The sequence below is a fragment of the Saccostrea echinata genome, unplaced genomic scaffold, assembly GCF_033153115.1.
Source record: "Saccostrea echinata isolate AGI-Se365-2 ecotype Australia unplaced genomic scaffold, CSIRO_AGI_Sech_v1 ptg000014l, whole genome shotgun sequence".
In the NCBI taxonomy this organism is placed as follows: domain Eukaryota; kingdom Metazoa; phylum Mollusca; class Bivalvia; order Ostreida; family Ostreidae; genus Saccostrea; species Saccostrea echinata.
Genome location: NW_026889763.1, coordinates 17,467,954 through 17,492,315, shown reverse-complemented (window position 1 = coordinate 17,492,315; position 24,362 = coordinate 17,467,954). Strand labels below are relative to the sequence as shown.

At 33.9% G+C, this 24,362-nt stretch overlaps 3 protein-coding genes across 4 annotated transcripts in view; 1 reads left to right on the top strand and 2 right to left on the bottom strand.

The window, feature by feature from the left end:
• LOC133186554 (uncharacterized) lies at positions 1-2,568 on the bottom strand. Its single transcript, XM_061321784.1, has 7 exons — positions 2,096-2,568; positions 1,541-1,690; positions 1,338-1,421; positions 1,065-1,157; positions 664-937; positions 291-573; positions 1-149 (listed from the first exon to the last, which is right to left on the bottom strand). The coding sequence occupies exons 1-7, from the start codon at positions 2,293-2,295 to the stop codon at positions 1-3; spliced, it is 1,233 nt and encodes a 410-aa protein (XP_061177768.1). The 5' UTR covers positions 2,296-2,568.
• The window catches only part of LOC133186872 (sulfotransferase 1B1-like), a 492,412-nt gene extending 472,927 nt beyond the window's left edge, over positions 1-19,485 (bottom strand). The window contains exon 1 of the mRNA XM_061322249.1: positions 19,433-19,485. The gene's annotated coding sequence lies outside the window, so the exon portion shown is untranslated. The remainder of the gene's footprint in view (positions 1-19,432) is intronic.
• LOC133186869 (pyruvate dehydrogenase (acetyl-transferring) kinase isozyme 2, mitochondrial-like) lies at positions 4,313-22,406 on the top strand. 2 transcript variants are annotated; one of them, XM_061322243.1, is made up of 12 exons: positions 4,313-4,468; positions 5,717-5,855; positions 9,384-9,455; positions 9,645-9,708; positions 11,432-11,552; positions 12,073-12,156; positions 12,415-12,492; positions 12,618-12,685; positions 12,804-12,902; positions 13,273-13,380; positions 17,800-17,913; positions 18,319-22,406. In XM_061322243.1, the coding sequence occupies exons 1-12, from the start codon at positions 4,363-4,365 to the stop codon at positions 18,541-18,543; spliced, it is 1,278 nt and encodes a 425-aa protein (XP_061178227.1). In that variant the 5' UTR covers positions 4,313-4,362; the 3' UTR covers positions 18,544-22,406. The 2 variants fall into 2 exon arrangements, with proteins under 2 accessions (XP_061178227.1, XP_061178226.1); XM_061322242.1 differs by lacking the exon at positions 4,313-4,468 and adding an exon at positions 5,322-5,481.
• Positions 22,407-24,362: the final 1,956 nt, after the last annotated feature.

Here is a 24,362-nt window from a genome sequence, read left to right as displayed (position 1 = left end):
CTAACAAGCTTTCTCAAGATTTGTGCTTTTTTTCTCTGTCACTCGCTTGTCCATAGTAATTATGTGCAAAATGGTCTTGGTGTCATACTCCATGAATGTATAGGAGCAATATTGAGCAGTGTGACCGGGGCTATCCATTCTGCCATCTCCTTTTATTAAAAAAATTAAACATGTATGAAAAAAATAATGATGAATACATCTATGTGATAAATTAAAACATTAATGCTATTGGCATTTTTTCATGAACTTTTTGCCCATAATTTCTTTGGTGTAACTTAAAAGATATCTACCAAGTATTGTTATATCTCTTCCTTGAAACTGGTTAAACACAGTTTCCTGATGTTCTGTCCAAAATTCATCCACTGCTGGAATCAAGTACGTTCTTTGCATTTTATAAAATGAGTTTTTGCTCACAATCGGTAATTTCATAAATTTGGCCATCATTGACACTTTCTGAAAATTGCTTCCAGAGAGTAAGATGGAAGAGGAGAGTGTCAAATCCCCTAAATGCATTCCTCTGTTTAAGATAGGCTGTGAGCACCACTGCTGTGCTTGATGTCCATCAGAACAATTCTACAAATAAACCATATGATAATAATTTGTTTCCAATTAATGATGCTTAATTAAAACATGAGATTACAAGGTAATTTTTTTTTTACATACCCATTTTAAATAGAGTGCTGACCCAACAACAGCTTTCTCCAAATGCACTGGTTTTTTGCATCCTTTAAGCTGACAGTTTGGCAGGACACATAATTCAGCTAATGTTAGTAACTGAGAGAGGTAAACAATGAAAGGATGATCTTCCTTACAGCCCTCAATTTCCTCTTGAGTTAAAATTTTGGCAATCCCCGGGCGTAGATTATCATTTGATTCCTCATCACAGCTATCCTCGTTCTCTGAGTCCTCAACCATGGCTTCAGTCTGAGTGTCCTCTCTTATGACAGTGATTAAAATTTTTTTTTAATAATTGTAATGTTAGGCAGTATATTGAAAGTATTGAAATATGAAGATAAATTACAAATTATACTGGCTTAATGACAAGGTGCCCTTGCAAAACATACCTAATCGTCATTATGTAACTAGGCTCATAATCTTCATCTGATGAATCCTCCGAGTCCTCGTTGGTGTAGTTTTCTGATAAGCAGATTGAGAGACTACAAAATAAAATTTACATATTAAGATGAACATGGATTATGATAATTATTCCAATATGAATACAATGACATATATCAGTAATAACAAATATTATTTAAAGGTATTTTGATGCATATCAAATCTTATAACCAAGGAACCAATTTTTATATGATATCTATGAGTTAAATAATTGTACTTACTCTGAAGGATTCAAGAAACTGCTTGGAGTTTTTGTTTTCATATCAGTTTTTACAAACTGCTCTATACCAGATAAATTTGAATTTCTAAAAGTAGAAACAAAACACCTATACATGTATATTAATATATCTTTCAAGAATGATGATGAGATATAACTCAGATTTTAAAGAACATTTTAATTTAATTGCCAATCTTGTTTCTGTACCTGTCCCCCTTGTCCAGATCTGAAGATATTTCAGAAACATCTGAAAATTTGGGTGGGAAAATTGTAGCTGCATGTCCCGGTGTTGGTGTTACTGCACTTAATGCAGTTTTCACCTTCTTGGGAGAACTTTCAAATGTCAAGGTTTCATTCCTATATAAACAAAATGTATGTTCATATACATTGTAACATTAGTTCATTTGAAATATTGATTTACTTATTTTAATTTCAATAAAATATCAGTACTATTATCTAAAATCCTGCATATATAGCATTATATTACACAAACAAAATTAATAAAGCAGCAAGTTTTATCTGTCTTTTATTTACCCCATCGCATTTGCTTCACAATGAAAGTGTACCCCCTGAGGGCCCCTATCAGCTTTCCCAATTTGTTTACATATTGTTTACATTTGTTAATCAGCTTAATCCCCATTTTCTCTCTAAAATATTGCAGTTTTAGATAAAAATAACAGATAAAACTCATTTCTTTTACTAAATACTTGTACTGAAATCAAGATCTATTTAGCAGTTTTTGTGGAAATGAACATTACTTACCGATCAAGCAGGTACTCTGCTACATCAGCATGAGTTTTAAGCTGCAGCGTCTCTTTTAATTCCATCCAACGATCATACTGACCACCTATAGCTATTCTTCCTTGATTATATTTTGACACAACCAAACTTCTGTTTCGTTTTCTTGCTGAATCTGTTAAAGATCGTTTTCTCCCACGTGTTGATCTCTTCTCCTCCGACATCTTCGGCTACTCTGACCTCGGTCAGGGATGCGCAGTTTGTTTTACGAGCAGGGTCAGCAGGGGTCTTCGTGAATGGACCAAAGATAAAAGCCGAATTTTTGTGTGGATGATAAAAATTCAATCCGGCAGTTTGTTTATTAAATAAGTGATAGGTGAGGCACTCTGTTGAGTGCAAAGCTTGGCAGATCAGCATTATTTGACAAGGTCTGTTAAACCAAATGCAGAAAAAAGTATATTATTTTGTTTAAATAAACCTTAGAGACTATCCCTTTAAAAAAAATTCTTCTAAAGGACAGCAGGAACAAATTTAGTTCTATTGAATAGCAAGATAATCATGCATACCCATTTATTGCAAATTCAAAGTTTACAGCATCTCTCTGTTTTAGCAGGGGCAAAAGTAGGGGATCGATAAAGGTTTCTCATATAAATGTCTAGGATTTTTTATAACCTTAAGAACAGCAAAACTATCTAGGTCATTCAACGTATAGTTTATTTAAATTTCATTGAATACTGGTCTCCAGTGTGAGAATAGGGATCAGAGGTTACAGTAGAATTTTTTTCAGAATTTCTTTTTAAGAACATAAGAGACATAATAATTCATTTCAATTTGTCGTCAATTCAGAAACCAGTTTCTTTAGGTCCTAATGAGGATTTAAAGTTTTACACAGAAATATACAACACTGTATATAACTTCTGCAAGAGCAACACTGTTACAACCGGTATTACCTCATTGTACTGTGAATTATAATTATCTAAATCATGTTGATGGCTACAATAAGGGATTTCAATTATCCACATTTTACTGGAATCAGATTAGCGTTGTGGTCCATGAACATGCATCCTGTTAATGTTAATGGGTTTTTTTACTACTTCTGTTCTATGTGTACTTAAACTTAATTTACTTATTATAATCATGTGTATTTTTGAATTGTTTCGATGAGGCAATTGAAGTAAAAAAAAATAAATAAAACATTTGCATTTGTGATACTTTTTTTGTTACGACAATTCAGTAATTTAAATTTGTTTTCACTTATCATTTCACACTGTGACAGAATATCACTTTTATTCAATAGATAGATCACAGTATTACATTTTCAACAGTAAAATACTGTGATTTATCTATTGAATAAAAGTGATATTCTGTCACAGTGTGAAAGGATACCAAAGTGATATTCTCTCACAGTGTGAAAAGATATCAAAGTAAGTAAAATTAATGTCTGGCCTGTCATAAGATAGAGATAAGTAACTAAACCGTCTTGATAAATTGTCAATTTCTTCTCAAATAATTATGTTGCTAAAATCCATGATCTCGTAAGTTATGACGTCTCAGCCGTTCTACTATGAGGTCAATCAAAGAAAGGTCATAAACAGAAAATTTAACGTTTTGAACAAGTTGGATATGGAATTTATTTCACTCGTACTTGGGAAGCACTCGTGAAAATAAACATCCTGTCCCACTAGTGAAATAAATTCCATATCCAACTACAAAACATTGAATATCCTCCATATATTTTAATAAGAGGAAAAAAAATACATTGTATTACATTATTATATATTTATGTTTAATATGTATTTGTTTCATTAATATTATATTTATATCATAATGCTGTGCTTGGTTTTATTTTTTATTATTTATTTTTTTTTTTTATTATTAGTGTTATTTTTGCTTCTTCTTTTTGTTATTTTTTTTTCCTCTCGGTAAATTACTAACATATAACCTCTTTAGTGTGGACCTTAATTAATATTTTCTCCAGCTCAGATTTTGGAAGAATTCGGGGTGAAGTTCAGAACATGGTGAAGGTAATTAGCCTACATGCATACCCTTAGTTCTTATGGTCTTTAATAATCTTCGGTTAACGCTCTTTAAAATTATTTGTCTATTGTTGGAATGACGCTTCAACTCCGGTTTTTTGCAGTTGTAAACTGGAATTTTCCACTTCTCGAGATTGAGGCCTCGATTGAGTAAAGAATGTTTGGTCACATGACTACTCGATATCGGGTCACGTTTTTTGTTGGGATCGAGTCGGTGTTTTCAGCTTGCAGGGGGAAGCAAGAGAAATTGTGAGGATGATGAAGCTACGCAAGTGGACTTTTCAATGTGTGTTCAATGCACGGCGTCTTCATTCTAAATATGTTCCTGTTCCGTTATCAATGCAACAATATTTGGAATTTGGTAAGTGCACATCGATGATGAAATATGGCTCATTATAAATTCACAGCTGTTTCTTCGTTTGTTCAGTTGTAAATTCGAAGAGATTTATGAATGAACATTTACTTGAAATATAACGGGGGGAGATTTTTATGTGAAGGAAAATTAAGTTTTGATTAAGGACAAATAATTGCTATAAATTCATTAAATTGGCTTTGTTTACACGTGAAGAGGTGTGGTGTAAACAACCAATCGTTATACATGTACATATTTAAATTAGACGTATATTTTCTCCATGACGTCAGAGGGGTAAAGCTCATGGGTCTCTTTTCTATTTTATTTATTATTATTTTTTTATTAGGGCTCATATGTTATAAATTTTATCACAGCCGACTTGAAATACTAGTCTCCACAATCTTATGATTATCGAGGAAAAAAGATCTGTATAAGAAAACCGTAGAATATTGCTGGTGTGTTATTACTGAATGTTTATATTATCACCACAGATCAATATTGTGGAGTTTAAAGATTATAATTATATGTATGAAACAATTTATGTAGAGTATCCCTTGTTGTACCCTGAAGACGTCTTACGTTATATTTCTATTCTCGGAAAATTTATTATAATTTAATATCAGTTCGAAATGTTAAAAACTGGAGAAAATACAAAATGGTTGAAATCAATAGTATAATCGAATCATAGAAGAGAAGCGAGATGGTAATATTGTATAAGTAGTTGTAGAAAATGTGTATTTCGCTTCAACAGTCAAATGAAGCGTACAGTTCCCGCCTTGCCTGTCATTAGCCTCCACCACATTTGTTTTGATTCTCCCTCGAGCGGAGAGTCTGTCAGTTTGGCTGGTTGTTGTAGTCTTACACAGTTTTATGATTCAATGTTTCTAAGACAAAAAACAAGATGTTAAGAATAGGACTTATTTCAAATATATTGGGGCATTCCAAGAGGTTGGGCCATGTAGTGTCACCAAAGCATCTGTACAGACCCTCCCCTATGTCCTTAGCAGAACTGCTGAAGTTTGGTGAGTTGACATGATTTTTTTCAGGTCATGGTCAAGCTGTCCTAAATAATCTCTCTCACAAAAGAGAATATCAACAGTCATGTTATCTTTTGTTTATTTAGAACATGAATTAATTCTAGCATTGCATGAACTGTTTCCATATGTGCCCACATGTGTACTCAAAAGATTGAAGAAAGGTGACACAAAGGCAGCAAAATATCTTGTAATATAAAGACATTATGTTGTATTTTTTAAGGTCAAAAGAAGTGTGAGAAGAAATCTTTCCAGTTTCTTAACGATGAAATCCCTATTCGTCTTGCCCACATCATGCGGGAGTTTGAAGACCTTCCCAAAGAACTACTGACCATGAAATCGGTGAAACTTGTACGCAGTTGGTGAGTGAGAATTTGGTCAAAAGAATGTTGATTAATGTGTCATCAATGATCTTGAATAAAGTGGGCCACATTTGTAGTGTTTGTATACCCTGAGGGTATTTACTTTTTATGTCTGTAGGTTGAACTAGGTTCAGATAATAGGACATATATAGCATTATCAGATAGCTGTCTAGAAATAAATATTTACAGGTTTATCTCGCAACAGCCACTATTTAATGCATAAGAAAAAATCTAGATTTACAGAATATGATTTGAAGTAAATGATAACCACATGCACATGAAAATATTCATTATTGGTAGGGAGGAAAATACAACAACAAAAAAACAACAAGAGATGCTTGGTAGTGTATTCCTTATAATGTTAGTTGTGTATCCAGCTCTTTGAGAGTTCCACTAAAATAGTCACAAGGGCAAAATCATACAAAAAATGTGTATGTAAATACTACAAGTAATTTCCAGGTATGGAGAAAACACCATCAGATTATGTAAATATTAAGCTAGCATAATTACATGTGATGCTAAGTGGTAACTAAGTATGTAAACATTTACATCTTCCCTCCAATGTGGTTGGCATTTTGAAATTTGAGGTCAATCCCGATTTATATCTTAAATTTACAAATGGTATTATACTCTTTTGGTGTTGAATGTGGTTTGTTATTCACCAGAAAAAAATCTCATTATTGACGGAGGCAAAGCCAAGGTCAATACTGATATTTTTCTGGTGAATACCAAACCATATTCACCACCAAGAGTCCATAATTACCATATTTAATATCAAAGGAGTCCATAATTGTTTTATTGTCTAGTCTGGACTTGAATGAATAAGACGCTGAGGCTGCATGACGACTAAGGGATGTGCGATTTTATCTGTATATCGTGATTTTGATTGCATGATACGTATCGTGATATAGAAACTAACATACTGGTATTTAGGAACATAATAGTGAATTCCAGAAATTATTCATTTATTTGTTCAAATATTTAAATTACAATTACAAGATGTGTAAAAAATATTGAAAACTGTAAAAGAATGGCATCCTAGCATCCAGACATGCTTTACAATGTAATTAAAAAAAAATGAAAAAAGTGAAAATATGTTTTTCCAGCATATTTTTAGGAAAAATTATGAATATTTATTTAAAATCATAGTAAAAGCTGCTTATAGAAATATCATGATATTTTAGGGGAAAATCATGATATATCGCAATACGAAATCGATACCCATCCAAAATGACCTCTCCATTTTCATAAACGAACTGTATTGGAGAGATTAAAAAATGTCCAGATTACGAGTTATAATTAACTTCTGTGATTTCCTTTCATCATGTTCATAGTGTGAAAGACATCATTTCACAACGATATATTTGAATAATAATCCAGCAATAGGCTTGCCTGAATTTTTCCTGCTTAGATACACAGGCGAGCCCAGCTTTTGCCACCTATGTTTACATGTACAAGAATATCTGAGGTGTTGTTTGTGATGTCCCAATGGTCGCTTCACGGGCACTGACCCTACGGTGAATACAGCATCAAATCCAGTGAATATTTAGTGTTATTAAGCATTTGTATAGATTGTATAGGACTGTTAATAACTATATAGTAATAATATTTATCTCCAATGAACATATTTTTAAGTGATGCAGGAGCTCAGCTATATTTTACTTTTTTTACATGCATAAGTGAAAGATTTAAATAAACATGTTTCTTAATTAAATTGAGGATATAACCTGTGCAAAGATTTAGTATTACACAAAATGGAGGACCCTATATAATTTTTGACAGTTTTTCAGGGGTAGTTTTTTGACAGTTTTCAGTAGTTTAGTTTGTATCTGACACCTCAGTTCAGAATATGATATGGAGAAAAAAAAGAATTTGGTGCACTTGCATGTAACAGACTTGTGTGTGATTTCATTTTTTGGAGTACAATGTATAATACAAACTGTGATATGTAATATATGATAACCCTTGATGTGAAGGAATATATGCGATGCTTAATAATCTCTGATGCATGAATTGTTCCAATAAGAGTTTATTTATAATATCTCAAAATGTCAAAAATAGTAAATACAACTCACACACATCTGAGAATTTTAGAAATGTTTTTTGGAGTACAAGACTTCCCTGTTTATTGTTGTTGACAGCTAATTCCTAGAATGTACCTGTGGTTTAATCTGTGTACTTGTAACTCATGGAGATATAAATTTTTCCTAGCAGCAATGACCTGAGAACAAGCTATTCTTATCTTTTAGACATGTTCTGGCAGATTAACACAACACTGAATTATACATTCTGTTTTCTGTTTTACTTTGGAAGAAAATTTAGCTTTATCTCTTAACAATCCATCAACAGTATACATTGCACTTGGCAGTTCTCTTGTTCAGTGTCTGAGGCTGACATGGAAATTCTTGTGCTTCTAAGTTATCTCACATTGTCACTTTTCATCCATCTTCAGTTTATGTGATGTGAGGTACCCAAATTCCTTTCAGCATATATCATGTTTGTAGCTAACAAGCACAGGTTGAGGTGGACACCTGTAGATTATGAGGTCACTCAACCAAAGGAGAGGACTATAGGTCAAGATTTCTGTATGACTGTGAACATTTTTAGGTCACCTCTACACAGTCGCGATGAGTTTACAGTATACCCCCGCATTAGCATTTTTGGAGCAGGTCCATTTCATGATTTGCAAGTAACTTTAGCTTTATGGTGACCAATTTTGCATGGGTGATGCCACTAGGGTGCACACTAACATTGGATGCTGGATCTGACCTATATATTCTGGATAATTGAACAGGTTGAAGATTTTGGAGATGGTTTATTCCCAAGTATAAATATAAGCCCTGTGCTGATTAAACTTAATTGATTATGCATCTAGGGATGCACACCACCAGTGTGTCTTCAGATGCTGAATCTTACCAACATTTTTTTTTAATGAATGACCATGTTTGTGGTTTTGGAGGAGGTTTATTCTCATGTAACTATAAGCCTTATGGTGACCAAACTTGCATGGATGATGCATCTAGGGATGTACACTAACAGACTTGCTTTGGATGTTGGATCAGATTGATCGAACAGGTTAAATATTTTACAGAGGGTCCATTCCAAAGTTACTATCTCACTGTTAAGGAACTTGCTTCAGTTGATGATTCATTTAAGGATGCACACTACCAGATATGCTATGTACAGTTGCTGGGTTTGCCCTACATTTTCTGGGTGATTAAAGTTGATGTTTTTGGAGCAGGTCCATTCCCAAGTAAATATAAATTCTACCAAACAACTACCTAAGCACACTACCAGAACATTTTTTTTTTCGGTGTGAAACATGTCAGTTAGTATTGCCCTTTCATTATTCAGAACTTCAATTTTTGCCTTTTCTACTGAGAAATTTCGTGTTTGGTCATGGTGATAGTGAAGATCTTTATGCTACGCTAGGTCAAAGTTCAAGGCTATAGTCAAATTCCAGTTTTTGTTTACCATTGGTTTTGGGATTATTTAATAAGTTCTTTTTTTTTTTTTTTTGTTTTACAGGTATGACATAAGTTTCCAGGAAGTGCAAGCATTCAGAGACAGAGATCCGGATGATGAAAAGGTTTTACAGGAGTAAGACAGATATTTAAAGATACCATTATCTTGTATCCTCATTGCTAATGTGTATCTGCATAGTATTACATAAAAGTGCAACAATTTAATGTTGTTAATTTAATATTATCAGTAGAATATACCTCTGAAGTAAAAATTCATGGTACACTGATGAAGAGAAGATTAAAACTAATGGACATTGTCTTTCAGGTTCTCAACAGCAATACAGAATATACTCAATCGTCATTCTTATGTAGTGGAAACGATGGCACAGGTAAGATTGAAATCAAAGTAGGACATAAACAATGGCACAGGTAAGATTGAAATCAACGTAGGATATAAACAATGGCACAGTGTAAGATTGAAATCAAAGTACGACATAAACAATGGCACAGGTAAGATTGAAATCAATGTACGACATAAACAATGGCACAGGTAAGATTGATATCAAAGTAGGACATAAACAGAACAGTGAAGGTCAGGCGGTCCCTTATGTCAATAACATAGCTTAACAGTGTAGGCCTTCACAATACTGGCTATAAAGACCAACTCTCTGACAGACCCTGTTGTCAGACAATAGACTCAACTTCGAGATTACATGAATGAGTTTTAATATGTTTATAAAACAAAATTTCTGCAGAATGAATATGATGTTGCATTAAAATTTCAAAAGTTTTACTATTGGCTACAAAGAATGCTATGATTGCTAAAGATAGCATACTATGTCTATGATATTTGTTTTATGGAATGCCCTGTATCCTTCCTAGTTCATATTTCTGAGAAAACATTTTGCCTGATTTGGGTTTGAACTTTGAATAAGGTGTCTGAGCAATAAATATATCTTCATTCTCAAACCAGAAGGGGAAAAAAGGTGTAAAAACTGTGCAAGAGCCCATTGATATCAGTACTTATACAGGGTGTGACTAATATCCTGCTTGTTCATTTCTGTGTAGTACAGGCCCATATATGTGATGCATTGCCTTTTGTGTACATGTAGGTATACTTGTCATCCATACATGTATGTTGACGTCAACTAAAAAAAGCAGAACCATTAATATGTAGTACTCATAGTTTATGAAAACAGAGCAATATAGATTTAAGTTAAATTTCCCTTTGTTCAACTCGTAAAACATGACACATAGGGTGGTAGCGGGAAGGAAGCACTTTGATCATAAAATTACACAACTAATTTAGTACCAGTGCATATACAACGAAAAATAATTTTGAAAAAATTAACTTCCTCAGATGTATTTTATTTAAGTTACAGGATACAACTTTTCATTTTACATTTTATCTCGTTCTAGACATATGTATTTCTCATCAGATTGGATTTTAATACATGTACTTTACTGTAAATGCATTTCATTTTTTGCCATCACATTTTTTTTTCAACTAACCGATAATTTTTTTTTTATTTATACATATAGAAGGGTATAAAATTTCAAATTTGCAATTTAAATCATGACTGCACTTATGAACTAGAAGTTCAAATGACTTAATATCTTCACTCCGCTGTTTGAGTCTTAGGATTAAGGCCATTTTTATGCCCCCACTGTAAAATGTATGTATAAGGTTGAAATTGCATATGCAGTTATTTTACCAGAAAATACAGGTTAAGTCATATGCAGTTATTTTACCAGAAAATACAGGTTAAGTCATATGCAGGTATTTTGTGTAAATCATTACAACATCCAAAACATGATAAGTTGTATGTATCCCCAAATCCAGAAAAAAATCTGGTTGCCAAGTATTTATAATTCTTCCATTAAGCAAACTGACATGGATGATGACATGCTATCAGTCTGTCATCTTGGGGAAGTTAACAGGGATTTTTTTTTAGGGATTACTATTAGAGTTTTTGAATACTTTATTGAAACTTTATAATGTTAACTGTTCTGAAAAATTAAAATTTTTAATTAGATATACTGATCGTGGGGTAAAGGTATTGACTACCCATTAAGAATGAGAATGCTCTATAAGCTTGCCTTTGTTCTTAGGGTGTTATAGAAATGGAGGACACATATGGATTGGATGGCAGAATCAACGAAAGAATTCAGTATTTCCTCGACAGATTTTACATGAATCGCATCAGTATACGCATGCTTCTGACTCAACATGGTGTGTTATGTATACATTGTATCGATCAGTTTAACAATAATTTAATTACAGTATCATTGCATTTGTCTTTTTCTCTTTTTTTCAATTTACAGTAATGCCAACTTTAAAATATTGTTTGGTTGCCCTTTCCTGACTGACTGGCTACAAATGGCCTGACTCAAAACTTTTATAACCTGCAGAAAACAATAATTTTTTTTATGCATATGGAAAATAGATTTTGAAAATTCAGCATTGATGTTGAAATTTTCTGGAAAAAAAATTTTCACACCTACCTACCGACCAAATTTTTTTCATCCTGAGTCAGGAGAGGGCAATCAAACATTATTTTAAAGTTGGCCTAATTAATCCAGATTCATATCTTGAATGGGTTTCCTTTTTTAAATCTGTAAATCATAAAGACATTTGGTGAGATTTTGTATGTAGGCAGTTTTCAGGTAATGCCTGTGGGTTTTAGTTGTACTGAAGTAAAATGATTTTCGTTGAATCGAGTGTGTATTGTGTACCATTTATTCTATTTTAGCCGCACTGTTTGGAAATATAACAAACCATCCCAGACGTATTGGACATATAGACCCCAACTGTGATGTTATAGAATGTGTTAAAAGTAAGTTTAATCTTGTCATAAATGAAGACAAATTTATAGTGCAAACTGCCTTTCAGGCTCAATCATGATTCATCCTCCAAAATTTGTAGAATAAAAAGAATTAAAAAGAAATGGTGTTTTACTTTATAAAATCTAATGAAACAATAGAGAAATATATAACTCATATGTGTTAACAAATTAATAAAACTACAGAATCTGTAATCTATGTGAGTCGTTAGATACATGTATTATAAATTAATGATTTTTTTTTTTTTCTAGATGCTTTCTTATCTGCCAGACATATTTGTGAACATTATCACATGCAGTCCCCAGATCTGGAGATTATCACTGCAGATGGTCAGCTCTTAATCATTTTTCTACATTTTTTTCTTTGTATTCCATAAATATTTCATAAACAGCTTGAAATACATGTATTGGTAAAAGAAAACATTCAATAATCTCAAAATCTTGTTCAATTTTAGGTTCAAATGCAGTTCATTTTGTGTATGTACCAGGACATATAGAGCATATATTATTTGAGATTTTTAAGGTAGGTCTATATTGATGCATATATTCATAACCAGGATGTTCATACTAACAGTAACTTTTTCTGACTTTTATGGGAACATTTTGAATTGTGCACATCTGATTTAACATAATATTTGCAGAATGCCATGAGAGCTGTTGTGGAGTTCCATCCAGACAAAATTGATTTGCCAAAATTAAAAATTATTGTGTCTAAAGGGAAGTCAGATATGACGATAAAGGTAAGGCATGGAAAATTATTTCTATTATATATAACTGGTAATAGTGCTTTAATAGGAAAAACCAAACAAGGAACAATGAAAATGTGACATTAGAGGAAAATTTTCAGAAAATTTCTGTTACATATAAGGACACGAACAAGGAAGACTTTTCGTGTACAATGTGCTTTGAAAATTTTAAGTGGTTTACAAATGATGTACCCACATAGCCTTATTATCTTGTCATAATAACAGCTCCATGGCATGTAATAGACAACAAATGTATGTTAATATTTTTAAAAGAAATTTTTGAAAAAGATAGAAATTCAGTAAGAGATAAATGGTAAATGACATACTCTGTAATAAGCAAGTGTATATATTTTTTTTTTGGTAGTTGTCAGATCAGGGTGGTGGAGTCCCGCATAAAGACACAGATAAACTGTTCCAGTACATGTATTCTACAGCTCCTCGCCCTCAGTACACAGGCCAGGAATCCCCACTGGTGAGTTAAAAATAGGTCAATTCTCTTGCTATATACATAGGCCAAGAATCCCCACCTGTGGGTTAAAACTGGTTCAGTAAACAAATATATACATGTATCCTTCACTATAGACATGTTTAAAGAATGCTCATTGGTGAGTCATAGTTAGGTCAATAAGGAAGAATTATGCCCTTATATATGAACACCAGGAATCCCCACTGATGGGTTAAAAACTAGGTCATAAGTAACTCCGTCATTCTATATATAAGCAGGTTACAAGGCCTCCCCAGTGATGATTCAAAACTTTGTCAAAGTGTTTCCCATATTAGGTTCATCTATTTTACAGATCCCCATCATACAAACAACGACTCGACTGGTAAGACAAAACTAGGCCCATAAACAAAAATAATTCAGTACAAAGACAAAGGGTCCTGACTAGTAAGGCAAAACTAGGTCAATAAACTAGATTAAAATCCACTTGTGATGTCACTCTTTTGTTTGAGTGCTCCATTATTTTTCAGGAATGGAGATTTGTAAATCAAATGAAGAACATATTTTTTTGTATTTATATGTACAAGATCTCCTTCCCATATCTGTTGGTGCTAAGTTTGTAGTGACTTACAAAAATGTTAAAGATAGAGAAATATTTCATTTGAAAAAGTATGGCAGTAATGGGAATCGAACCCGGTTCCTTCATCATTCAGGCCGGTTGCTCTCTACACTATGCTACCAGGACAAATTATTTAAATTTTAGAATTATTCATTTGAAATATGCCTGTATCATATATAGAAAAACAATAATGAAAAGCATTAAAAGGAGCCTACTGAGGTTTTATTGTGTAAAACCTACAATATAGAAACTCTTTCAGGGTTCGAAATTCACTATATACAACTCGCAAAACGCGAGTTAGAATTTCAAAATTGCGAGTTAAAAATTAGGTAACTCGCAAAAACTTGCGAGTTGATTTTTTTGCATTGAAACTGTAGCAAAATTATATAATATGACAGAACACAATGCTTTTGATTTAAATCAGTAATTTAAATAAAAGTCACCCTGAAGCTGTATTTTGTGTATTGTACAGTAGTTACTTTTTCCTTAAGTTACATGTATTTAATTTATATAAATTTAACTTTCTATGAATATTGCGAGTAGTCTTATAAATTGCGAGTTCACTTTCTTGGTACTCGCAATTATTTGCGAGTTGTAATTTTAGGGAGTTTCTAACCCTGCTCTTTACTTTTATACCATGTGTATCCTACACTGACTTCAAAGTACCAACATGCAAAGATTCAGGAAAATCTATTTTGGTTATTTTTAGGGACCATCTCAGAATACAGTTTTATTTACTACAGGAGTGTATGGGGGAATGTTATTTTCACACTTCAATTTGAAAGCAAATTACAAAAATACTACAGTAGATTTTTTGGCTCAAAGACATAGAATTATGATCTGGAGACATAATTTTGTTGAATGTTATTTTGCATATTAACTTCTGCTTGATATGATTACAATATATAATTTTTTTTATGTCAAGCTCATAATATCATTTGCATGTTAACTCGAAATTTCAAGACAAAAGAATTTTTTTAATGGGCATGTTTAAAAAATCTCACTAATATTGCTTACTGGAATCAAGTTAAATAATATTCTACCATTTCAGTAGACCTTTGTCATAATTTTACTGATCTGATGAGATTTTTTTTTTGTCTGTGTTGATATAGGCAGGTTATGTGGATATAGACAGAGTTTCGCATGATAAAGGACCAATTGACGTAGTGGTAAACACACATGCTTTGTTGTATATTCACTATATCAAGGCTCTGTGACTATATTTCATTCTTATCTCTGATAAAATTTAGCATTTAGAAGAGTTGTGCTGGCTATGATTTATTTATCTTCAAAGAATTGCACTGGCAGTGCAGTCTAGATTTAGTGAAAACAAAATGACTCATGCAGTTATCTAAAACTATTTTGAACATTGAACTCGGTTTGATAATCTGTCAAGCTGTCAAAGATGGAATCATCTCTATACAAAACCTCAAGGTTTAATTAGAAATAAAAAAAAAAGTTCTTCAAGCCAAAAATTTTGAAAAATAATGCAACAAGCAGGGTTTTTGTAACAAAAAGATAATTTATCTTGTCACGACATTTGATAATGATAATGTGTCTGACTTACATAAAGTGTGAGTTCATTTACCTGTATAAACGAAGTCAATCCTAAAATTGATACTCTCCATTTCAATATGTCAATAGAATTGATCAGTGTGTTAGTAATTTTTCCCAATTCAATCATTTTGCAGTGCCTGAGAAACTAAATCTTACTTTTTTTATGGCCTGCCTTAATCAGCTGTAAATGAGTTAACATTATCAGACCCCCCAAAATACTAGCCTGAATACCCCTTGTTTTTAATTGACATTTTCTCACTATTTAAGCCCAACTTATAGAGTTTTGTCAGGGGTTTTGTGAGGGCGTGTAATCACAAAGCCTTGACATTGTGAGGGTGGATTTGGTGCAGAGTCTAAACTTGTGTAGATAATTATTTAGTTGCAAATTGACCACTTGTTTTTGCTTTTTTTTTAATTGAGGATTTTATTTTCCACCTATCTGATCATCAGCTTCCTACATGTATATATTGGCAAAGAAACTTGAACTTGACAAAGAATGTTTTCTCTCTAGTATCTTGTTTATTTCTAACAAAAAACAAACATTTTGTCCAATATATTTTAAACATCATTGCACTATTGTCTTGTAATCAAGTATTAACCAATTTAGATGTGAATTTTGATTTATTGGCTTTGATAACTCATTTTATATGATATATTGTATGCAGAATTCAACTTGAAAATCTTCTCATTGTAATGCATCATTTTTGGAGCAAATCAGTCAAATTAGGCCCTAATCACCAATTTTGAAACCTTGTGCCATTTAGATTATTATGATTTAGAAATCAATTTTGGTCTACAGTGTATATATTTTGAGTATCTATCAATTGAACTTAAACCTTGATTAGAATATATGGGAGATAATGACGTAGTACCATGTTTTGTCTAGATAAGGCCAAGAATTCATGTTCGTTCAAGGTCAATGCTTAAAGGTCGGATATCAAATTTTCTTTTGCCATCATTGAAATTTTACTTAACATGCATTAATATGACTAGCACAATGAGGGCATGGGAAGTTGGAGACCTTTTTTTTAGCTCACCTGAGCCAAAGACTTGAGTGTGCTTTTCTGATCAAAATTTGTCCATTATCTGTCATTGTCGGTGGCAGTGTTAACTTTTTTCACAATTTCATACTCTTCTCCAGAACCACTATGCCAATTTCAACCAAACTTGCCACAAAGCATCCTTGAGTGAAATGGATTCAAGTTTGTTTACATGAAGGGTCACACCCTCTTTAAAGGGGAGATGATTAATTGGTGTAAATTTATGGCATCTTTTAAAAATCTCAAGAACCACTGGGCCAGAAAAAAATGAACCTAATATAAAAGCTTCATTACATAGTGTAGGTTCAAGTTCAAATCATGACCCGTAGGTGTAGGGCAGGCCACAACAGGGGATTAAAGTTATACATAGGAATATATAGGAAATATCTTTAAAAATGATCTTCTCAGGACCGGTAAAGCCAGGATTAGTCTTATTAATACAGAAGCATTCTCAGGTAGTGTAGATTCAAGTTTGTTCAAATCATGAACAGCAAAGCCATGATCATTCATATATATTTAAATTGAAAACATCCTCATGTAGTGTATTTTCAAGTTTTTTTCAAATAATGACCTGGGGGCGGGGGAGGTTAGGGCCACATTTGGCAATTCAATTCAAAGGTTACTTAGGAATATATAGGAAGAGTCTTTAAAAATCTCCTCAAGAGCAGCAAAGCCATGATCAATCATATTGATATGGAAGCATCCTCAGTTAGTGTAGATTCAAGCTTGTTAATATTATGACTACTGGGGTAGGATGGGGCCACATTAGAAGATCAAACTTTTACATAGGAATACATAGGAAAAATCTTTAAAAATCTTTTAAAGCCATGATTAATCACATTAATATATATGAAAGCATCTTCATTTAGTGTAGATTCAAGTTTGTTCAAATTACATGTATGCACTCTCCTCTGCCCCTGCAAGGAGGGGGGGGGGGGGGTTGAGGGATCAGTTATCAATACTGAACTGATTTCTGCTTTTTTTCTAACCAATGTCCTAAGGTGAGCAATGTGGCCTATTGGCCTCTTGTTCATTATTAATCTAGAGATCAAGTATAATTTAGTAGTAAATAATTACTAAGATAAACTTAAGCCTAAATGAGGAATAGAGAGAAGTTTTTATACTTTACTGGTATATGAGTTTATGTATATACAATCATTTTAATACATGTACTCCTTAAAACTAATGATGCATTAATGTCTAGTTTTCTGACCTTGACCTCTTTCATTGAAGGCTGGATATGGTTATGGGCTCCCGTTGTCTCGGCTCTATGCCAGGTATTTCCAAGGTGACTTGGTGGTCAACTCCATGGAGGGGTATGGTACGGACGTCTACCTATACCTTAAGGTAAGACATTGAAAAAGAGCAAGTTAGAAAACAAAAATTATAGGAAAAGAGAAAGGGAGGTTGCATTTATAGCACATGATATTTGTCTTATGGGAAGGTAATTACAAAACTGGAGATATAAAAGGAATTAATATGTGAAAGTTGCTTTTTGCAATAATCATGGTTGTTAAATGGATGCATGGTTCCAATGCATTGAATTCAAACTTGTTTTAAAATGCCTGTTAGGTGCAGGGTTTGTTAAATGTGCTTAGTCTGATGACATAGGTAAATGCTTCAATAAAGTCAAATTTTTTTACTTTCCATGTCTCTGTTTAGAAGATATATTGAAAATGCCTGGGATAGAATATATCTGTCATTCAATTAGCTTCACAACATTCAATCATATAATAATATATATTTTGACAGGTGAATTCTTCAGAGGCCAATGAGTGTTTACCCATTTACAACACAACTACCTCTAGAATGTATGAAGCAGAAAAGGTTGTGTCTGATTGGTCCAGCAATACAAACTGGAGCCAATCAATGAGGACTTACTGCACATTTGTAAGAAAGCCACCAGATGTATCAGAAAACAGTAAAAAGTCTGTCCAAAGCTTCTGCAGATTAATCCCTCCTACAACCTTGTGTTAATTTAGAACGGAGTCTTTTTGTTAATCAATGTTGTTGTCTGTGAGACTGTAACTTTTATGTTGTGAATCATTGCATCACTTTCCATTTATATGTTTGAAATGTAAGACTTGAGAATTTTCTTGTTTTTTCTGTCAAAAGAGATTTGCTTTTCATTTAAAGCAATATTTTATTAAATGTCTCTTTAACTTGTCTTGCCAGCCAGTCTGATAGGTAATGTTGAAGACAATCACTTAAAAAACAAGTCAATTTTTGTGTCATTTTTCCATTTATGTTAAACAATTGATATAGTCCAAGGCAAATTATTCCTAGCGAATATAACTAGTATAGGAAAGAATGTACATGGTTCTTAAATCAAAATAAGTAGTTTAAAATCCACGCAAATATTTTATGTTGTTTTAGAGTCTTGGACAAAATATGATGTGTGTATTGCTGAAAGCTTATAATGTCAAGAGTTGTAGGTACAGGAATGTGTACCTTATAACCTACTGTTCCTTGTCCAGAAGTACTGGTGTATTTTCTGTATCAGATATTTATAAATGTTTAAGTTATTAATAGTACATGTAATAGACAGATTTTTTGATAATCCAATGTTCATATACTGCAGATGTACTTTCTTCCATGTGAGATTAATTTACGATATGTACATGGTCACAATTTTCCTGCGGACATCTGTCACAGCATACTTAAAGTGCATTTAATACAAACAAAGCACAGGCGCTTGACGTTTTTAACCTTTCTTTCCATAAATAAAAAATCCCCCATTCTATAATAATAACAAGGTTCGTCACGGTCGCCATCTTGAATTTTTCAGTTCAGCTACTTTGCCTCGATTTTTAGTCTACAATGTGTTTGAAATTAACGGATACAACCGTTTCCCTCAAGTACTTACTTTAACTATGCCTCCACTTTCGGGCAATTCAACTCAAATCACATTAAATCCTCTCTCATTCTTAAAATGTCGCTTCAAACTCAGTCTACTGCTACCGATTCCGTAAAACTTAGAAAAGGGAGGCCGGAAGTTGATGTTGTTATGTAAATAGGAATTCCCCCTACTTAAATTTCATTGGTTAAAAGAAATATGACGTTTCGCGGGAAAAATCATGCAAAGACAGTAACAAACTTTTTCGACATGTTGAATGCTGAGCAGGCCGATGCTTTCCATAATCATCTGATCAGAAATAATATGTGAAATATTTTTTTCTTTTATTTTGTTGAAGAAAAAATCATGAGGAAATAAAAATTATGCTTGGTCCTGGAATTCTGGTTACTAATTTCTCGTGTAAACCAGACCCCTTGCATTCTAGCATAAATATTTCTTCCCTATAATGGTACTATTTTCAGTGTTTGGAAGCGATGAAAATTATAAAAAAGAAGGATAGATATGTGTATGTTTTATTTTTCATCACAGTGGTGAGCTGGCCCAGATCACTGAACCTCCATGTCCCCTCTTTCTACAGGCGCGAAGCTGTATTTGCAAGTACGCAAGTGCGTTACTACACATCGTTTAAAAAAAAAAAAACTAGGTCTGAGAGAGAGAGAGAGAGAGATTGTTGAGAAAAAAAATATTAGCATCATCCGGCAAATATTTTTGTTTCAAATTATTAATTGTAATTATTTCGAATCAAATTTTATATCATTACGTCTATTTGAAATCTTTTATTGAATCATTGCCAAATCCAAATAAATCATTAATCTATAGTAAGTGTTCTATAACACATTAATAATTCTATAAGACCTTTGAGAAATTAATTATCGTCAAATGGCTTGATCAAATAGTATACTGGCGGATTTAGAGGGGGGCAGGGGAACCCGCCCCCCCCCCCCTTTGTGTCCAAAATATGCATAAGATTTAATAAAGCAATTTTTTTTGTGTGTGGCTGTGAGCCCCTACCCTGACCCCAAACTGGTCGCCCCCCCCCCTCCTTTTTTCAAGATTCCTGGATCCGCCACTGTAGTATATGATTTTAAAATTATTTTTGCTACCAACATTTAAAATACTTGCTGCTGAACATTATTAATACATTATCATAACAGAGAGCAGACGATACAAATGTAGTGGTAAAAGATTCTGCATGCCTCAAGTACATTTACAATAAGTTACCGAGAAAGTTAAACTTCGTGTTAAAAACAATATTACTGTCTTGTCTTTCATAAGAAAAGCCAAATACCATGCTATTCCCTGCAGGAATGTGATTGAAATATTTGTACAAGCCATGAGCTCCCCCCCCCCCCCCCGCCCCAATCAAGGCTTCGCCTAAAACCTATGGATGGCCTCACAGATTATATTGCCATTCATTTATTTTTAAGGGAGGACCAATTGATTCTGGAAAGCTGGGGGGGGGGGGGGGGGCTGGGCTGGCAATTTTTCCCCAGCTTTATTTCCATGTCGGTGAAGGACAATTAAATTGATTTTCAAAATCTGCCAGACCCCCCCCCCCCCCCAAAAAAAAAAAATTCAGAATTAAATTGTTAACGCTTTTATGTTTTGACAATATAATTGATTTTTTATTTTTTTGGATTTAAGCCCCCCTTTACTTTCAGATGTGTAACTACGCCTCTGTATGTAAAATACTGTAACAGTGTATACTATTCAGCCTAAATATTTCAGTGTTTCTTAAATAGTAGTTGAAAAAAAGTACACAGTTTTAGGCTAAATATATATTTATTTGCAAACAGTTGGGGACTATAGATGTATTAATATATATTACTAAGTTATTTATAAAATCTAGAACTGCTCAAGCTCCATATTTAAACAGATCTTAATATTAATATAACTCTCAAGATATCCACCAATCAGAAAAGGGCTTTCCCGAATTGTGACGTTCTAACATCAACTTCCGGCCTCCCTTTTCCAAGTTTTACGGAATCGGTAGCAGTAGACTGGGATTGAAGCGACATTTTAAGAATTAGAGAGGATTTAATATGATTTGAGTTGAATTGCCCGAAAGTGGAGGCATAGTTAAAGTAAGTACTTGAGGGAAATGATTGTATCCGTTAATTTCAAACACATTGTAGACTAAAAATCGAGGCGAAGTAGCTGAACTGAAAAATTCAAGATGGCGACCGTGACGAACCTTGTTATTATTATAGTATGGGGGATTTTTTATTTATGAAAAGAAAGGTTAAAAACGTCAAGCGCCTGTGAAACAAAGGCAATCCAAGAACTCCGTGTAATTATGACCCTGTGGAAAAAAGTACATCTACAGTATTTTCTGTCTATGTTGGTGTGATTTGTGTATATGTGATAATGAATATCAAATTCCTATACTGTAAACCAACTTGTATTCGCTTGCGAGAAATATCCGCTTGTTTCGCAACCTACTTCAACTCGCGAATATTAATTGTCCCGAACCATTTTTTTTGCTTTGTATTTATAGAGAATGTTTCCTAAGTCGCGAAAATTAATCAGCGGGGATTGATTTCAAACTGACGAATCGTGAATAATAGTTGGTTACCATAGTTATATTACGTAGAATATACTTGTTTGTCTATTTTAACCAATCAGTTGTTTGCCATGTGGGGCAGGGTAAAAGTATTTCAGATGGTGCATAGTTTTATTAAAACAGTCTTTCATATGATCTCATCCTAGATGTTTGATATTTTGAAAAATTTTCTTAGAATTATATTTAACTGTAGAAAAAAGTAAGTTTCTGTATCCATCACCAAATCATATATAAATATTTTTTAGCTAGTATTCATAACATACAAGAAATCTCTGCATACCATTATTAGTTTGGTGAGTAAGAGATTAAAAGGAGACAAATTTTATTTTTATCAGCCTTCATTTTGTCTAAAGTGATCTGTTAGAGTCTATTTTTAAAATGTGTTTTATGTTAAAAATAATTAAAAACTTCAGAAAATGATTTTTTTTTGTATTTATCATAAGGCTACTGTTTGTTTTGACCTCTTGATATTTCTCTCACTTTTAAAAAACGTTCTCTAGGACAAGAGGGTTAAAAAGGGGAACTTTTGTTCATAATGTTCACAAGTTCAACAAATTCAATAAAAAAAATTAGTTGAGCTAGCACTTAAGCCACTATAAAACACTGAAGTGGATTGTATATTTTGCTGAATCAATTCTGGTTTTGAGGAAGACAATGCTGCACTCAGCCATTGGGAGAGGGGGTGTGCATTTAGAATGGAAACCTAGATTTAAATGTGTGGTACTGTTTGTAGCAACTGGATGTTAAAATTTTGTACAGAATGGGAGTAGCTTCCCATCAATTTCAGTAATGGCTAGACAGAGTTGTCTCTCCTGTTATAAAAGTTTATATCATACATCTATATTGCATTCAATGAAGTTTAGCTTGGGTCTCTAAACAGATACATATAAGACCCCCACCCCCCCCCCTCCACCCCCTTCTACATTTATTTCAGTGTTTGTGAAAAGGTTGTTGTCACGGATGCTAGTGTAACACATCCCCAGCTTGTCGGAAAGGACCGAGAAGGTAATTAAGAAGAGCAGGTTTATGTTATCAAGCATGAAGAAAGACAATATTTTCCTAGTCATCCTTGGCTTTCTTACTGAGCGCTTTCCAAGTGAACTCCAGTTGTTAACTGTCTCCAATTCCCTCATCCAGGTGATCTTTTGTCAGCCTCCCTTTTGCCTTGGGGCTTCTAGGTAAGTGCCTGGTTCGTGATGTTGATTGAGGGCTGTTCCAGCTATCACCGAAGTCTCAGCAATTTCAACCTCTACATTTTGCTGTTTTGTCTTGTGCAGCTGGTGGTTTTCAGCCGGGGTATTTTGCGGATTCTATCAAAAAGTGTTGATAAAGATGACACGCTTATTTTGTCGGTCCACAACACTATCCAAGTGCTCATCTTGCAGCTTTATTATACCCCACACAACAAGTTGCGGAGGGTATCAACCCCATGCAACAAGTTGCGCAGGGAATATTTTTCACCCATCCGTCAGTCCTGTTCTTGTCATTGCAACATCTCTGAAACCGCCTGACAGAATTTTTCGAAGGGACTTGATGTGTCTAGCTGTGCATATTGGCAGGAAATTCCAATTAAGATTTTATGCCCGTTTTGAACTTAAATGGCCTCAATGCTACAGACACCACCTTCTCCATCAAATGGGCTCAATGCTACAGACACCATCGTCTCCATCAAATGGCATCAATGCTACAGACATCACCGTCTCCATCAAATGGCATCAATGTTACAGACACCACCGTCTCCATCAAACGGCCTAAATGCTACAGACACCACTATCTCCATCAAATAACCTCAATGCTACAGACACCACCGTCTCCTTCAAATGGCCTCAATGTTACAGACGCCAACGTCTCCATCAAATGGACTCAGTGCTACAGACACCACCGTCTCCATTAAATGGACTCAATGCTACAGACACCACCGTCTCCCTCAAATGGCCTCAATGCTACAGACACCACCGTCTCCATGAAGTGGCCTCACTGCTGCAGCAGCTCCACCAGCTCCATCAAATAGCCTCAATACTTCAGACACCACCGTCTCCATCAAATAGCCTCAATATTACAGACACTACCGTCTCCATCAAATGGCCTAAATGCTACAGACACCACCGTCTCCATGAAGTGGCCTCAATGCTACAGAAACCACTGTCTCCATTAAATGGGCTCGATGCTACAGGCAACACCGTCTCCATTAAATGGCCTAAATGCTACAGACACCACCGTCTCCATCAAAGGGCCTCAATGCTACAGACACCACCGTCTCCATGAAGTGGCCTCACTGCTGCAGACACCACCTCTCCATCAAATGGGCTCAATGCTACAGACACCACCGTCTCCATCAAATGGACTCAATGCTACAGACACCACCATCTCCATTTA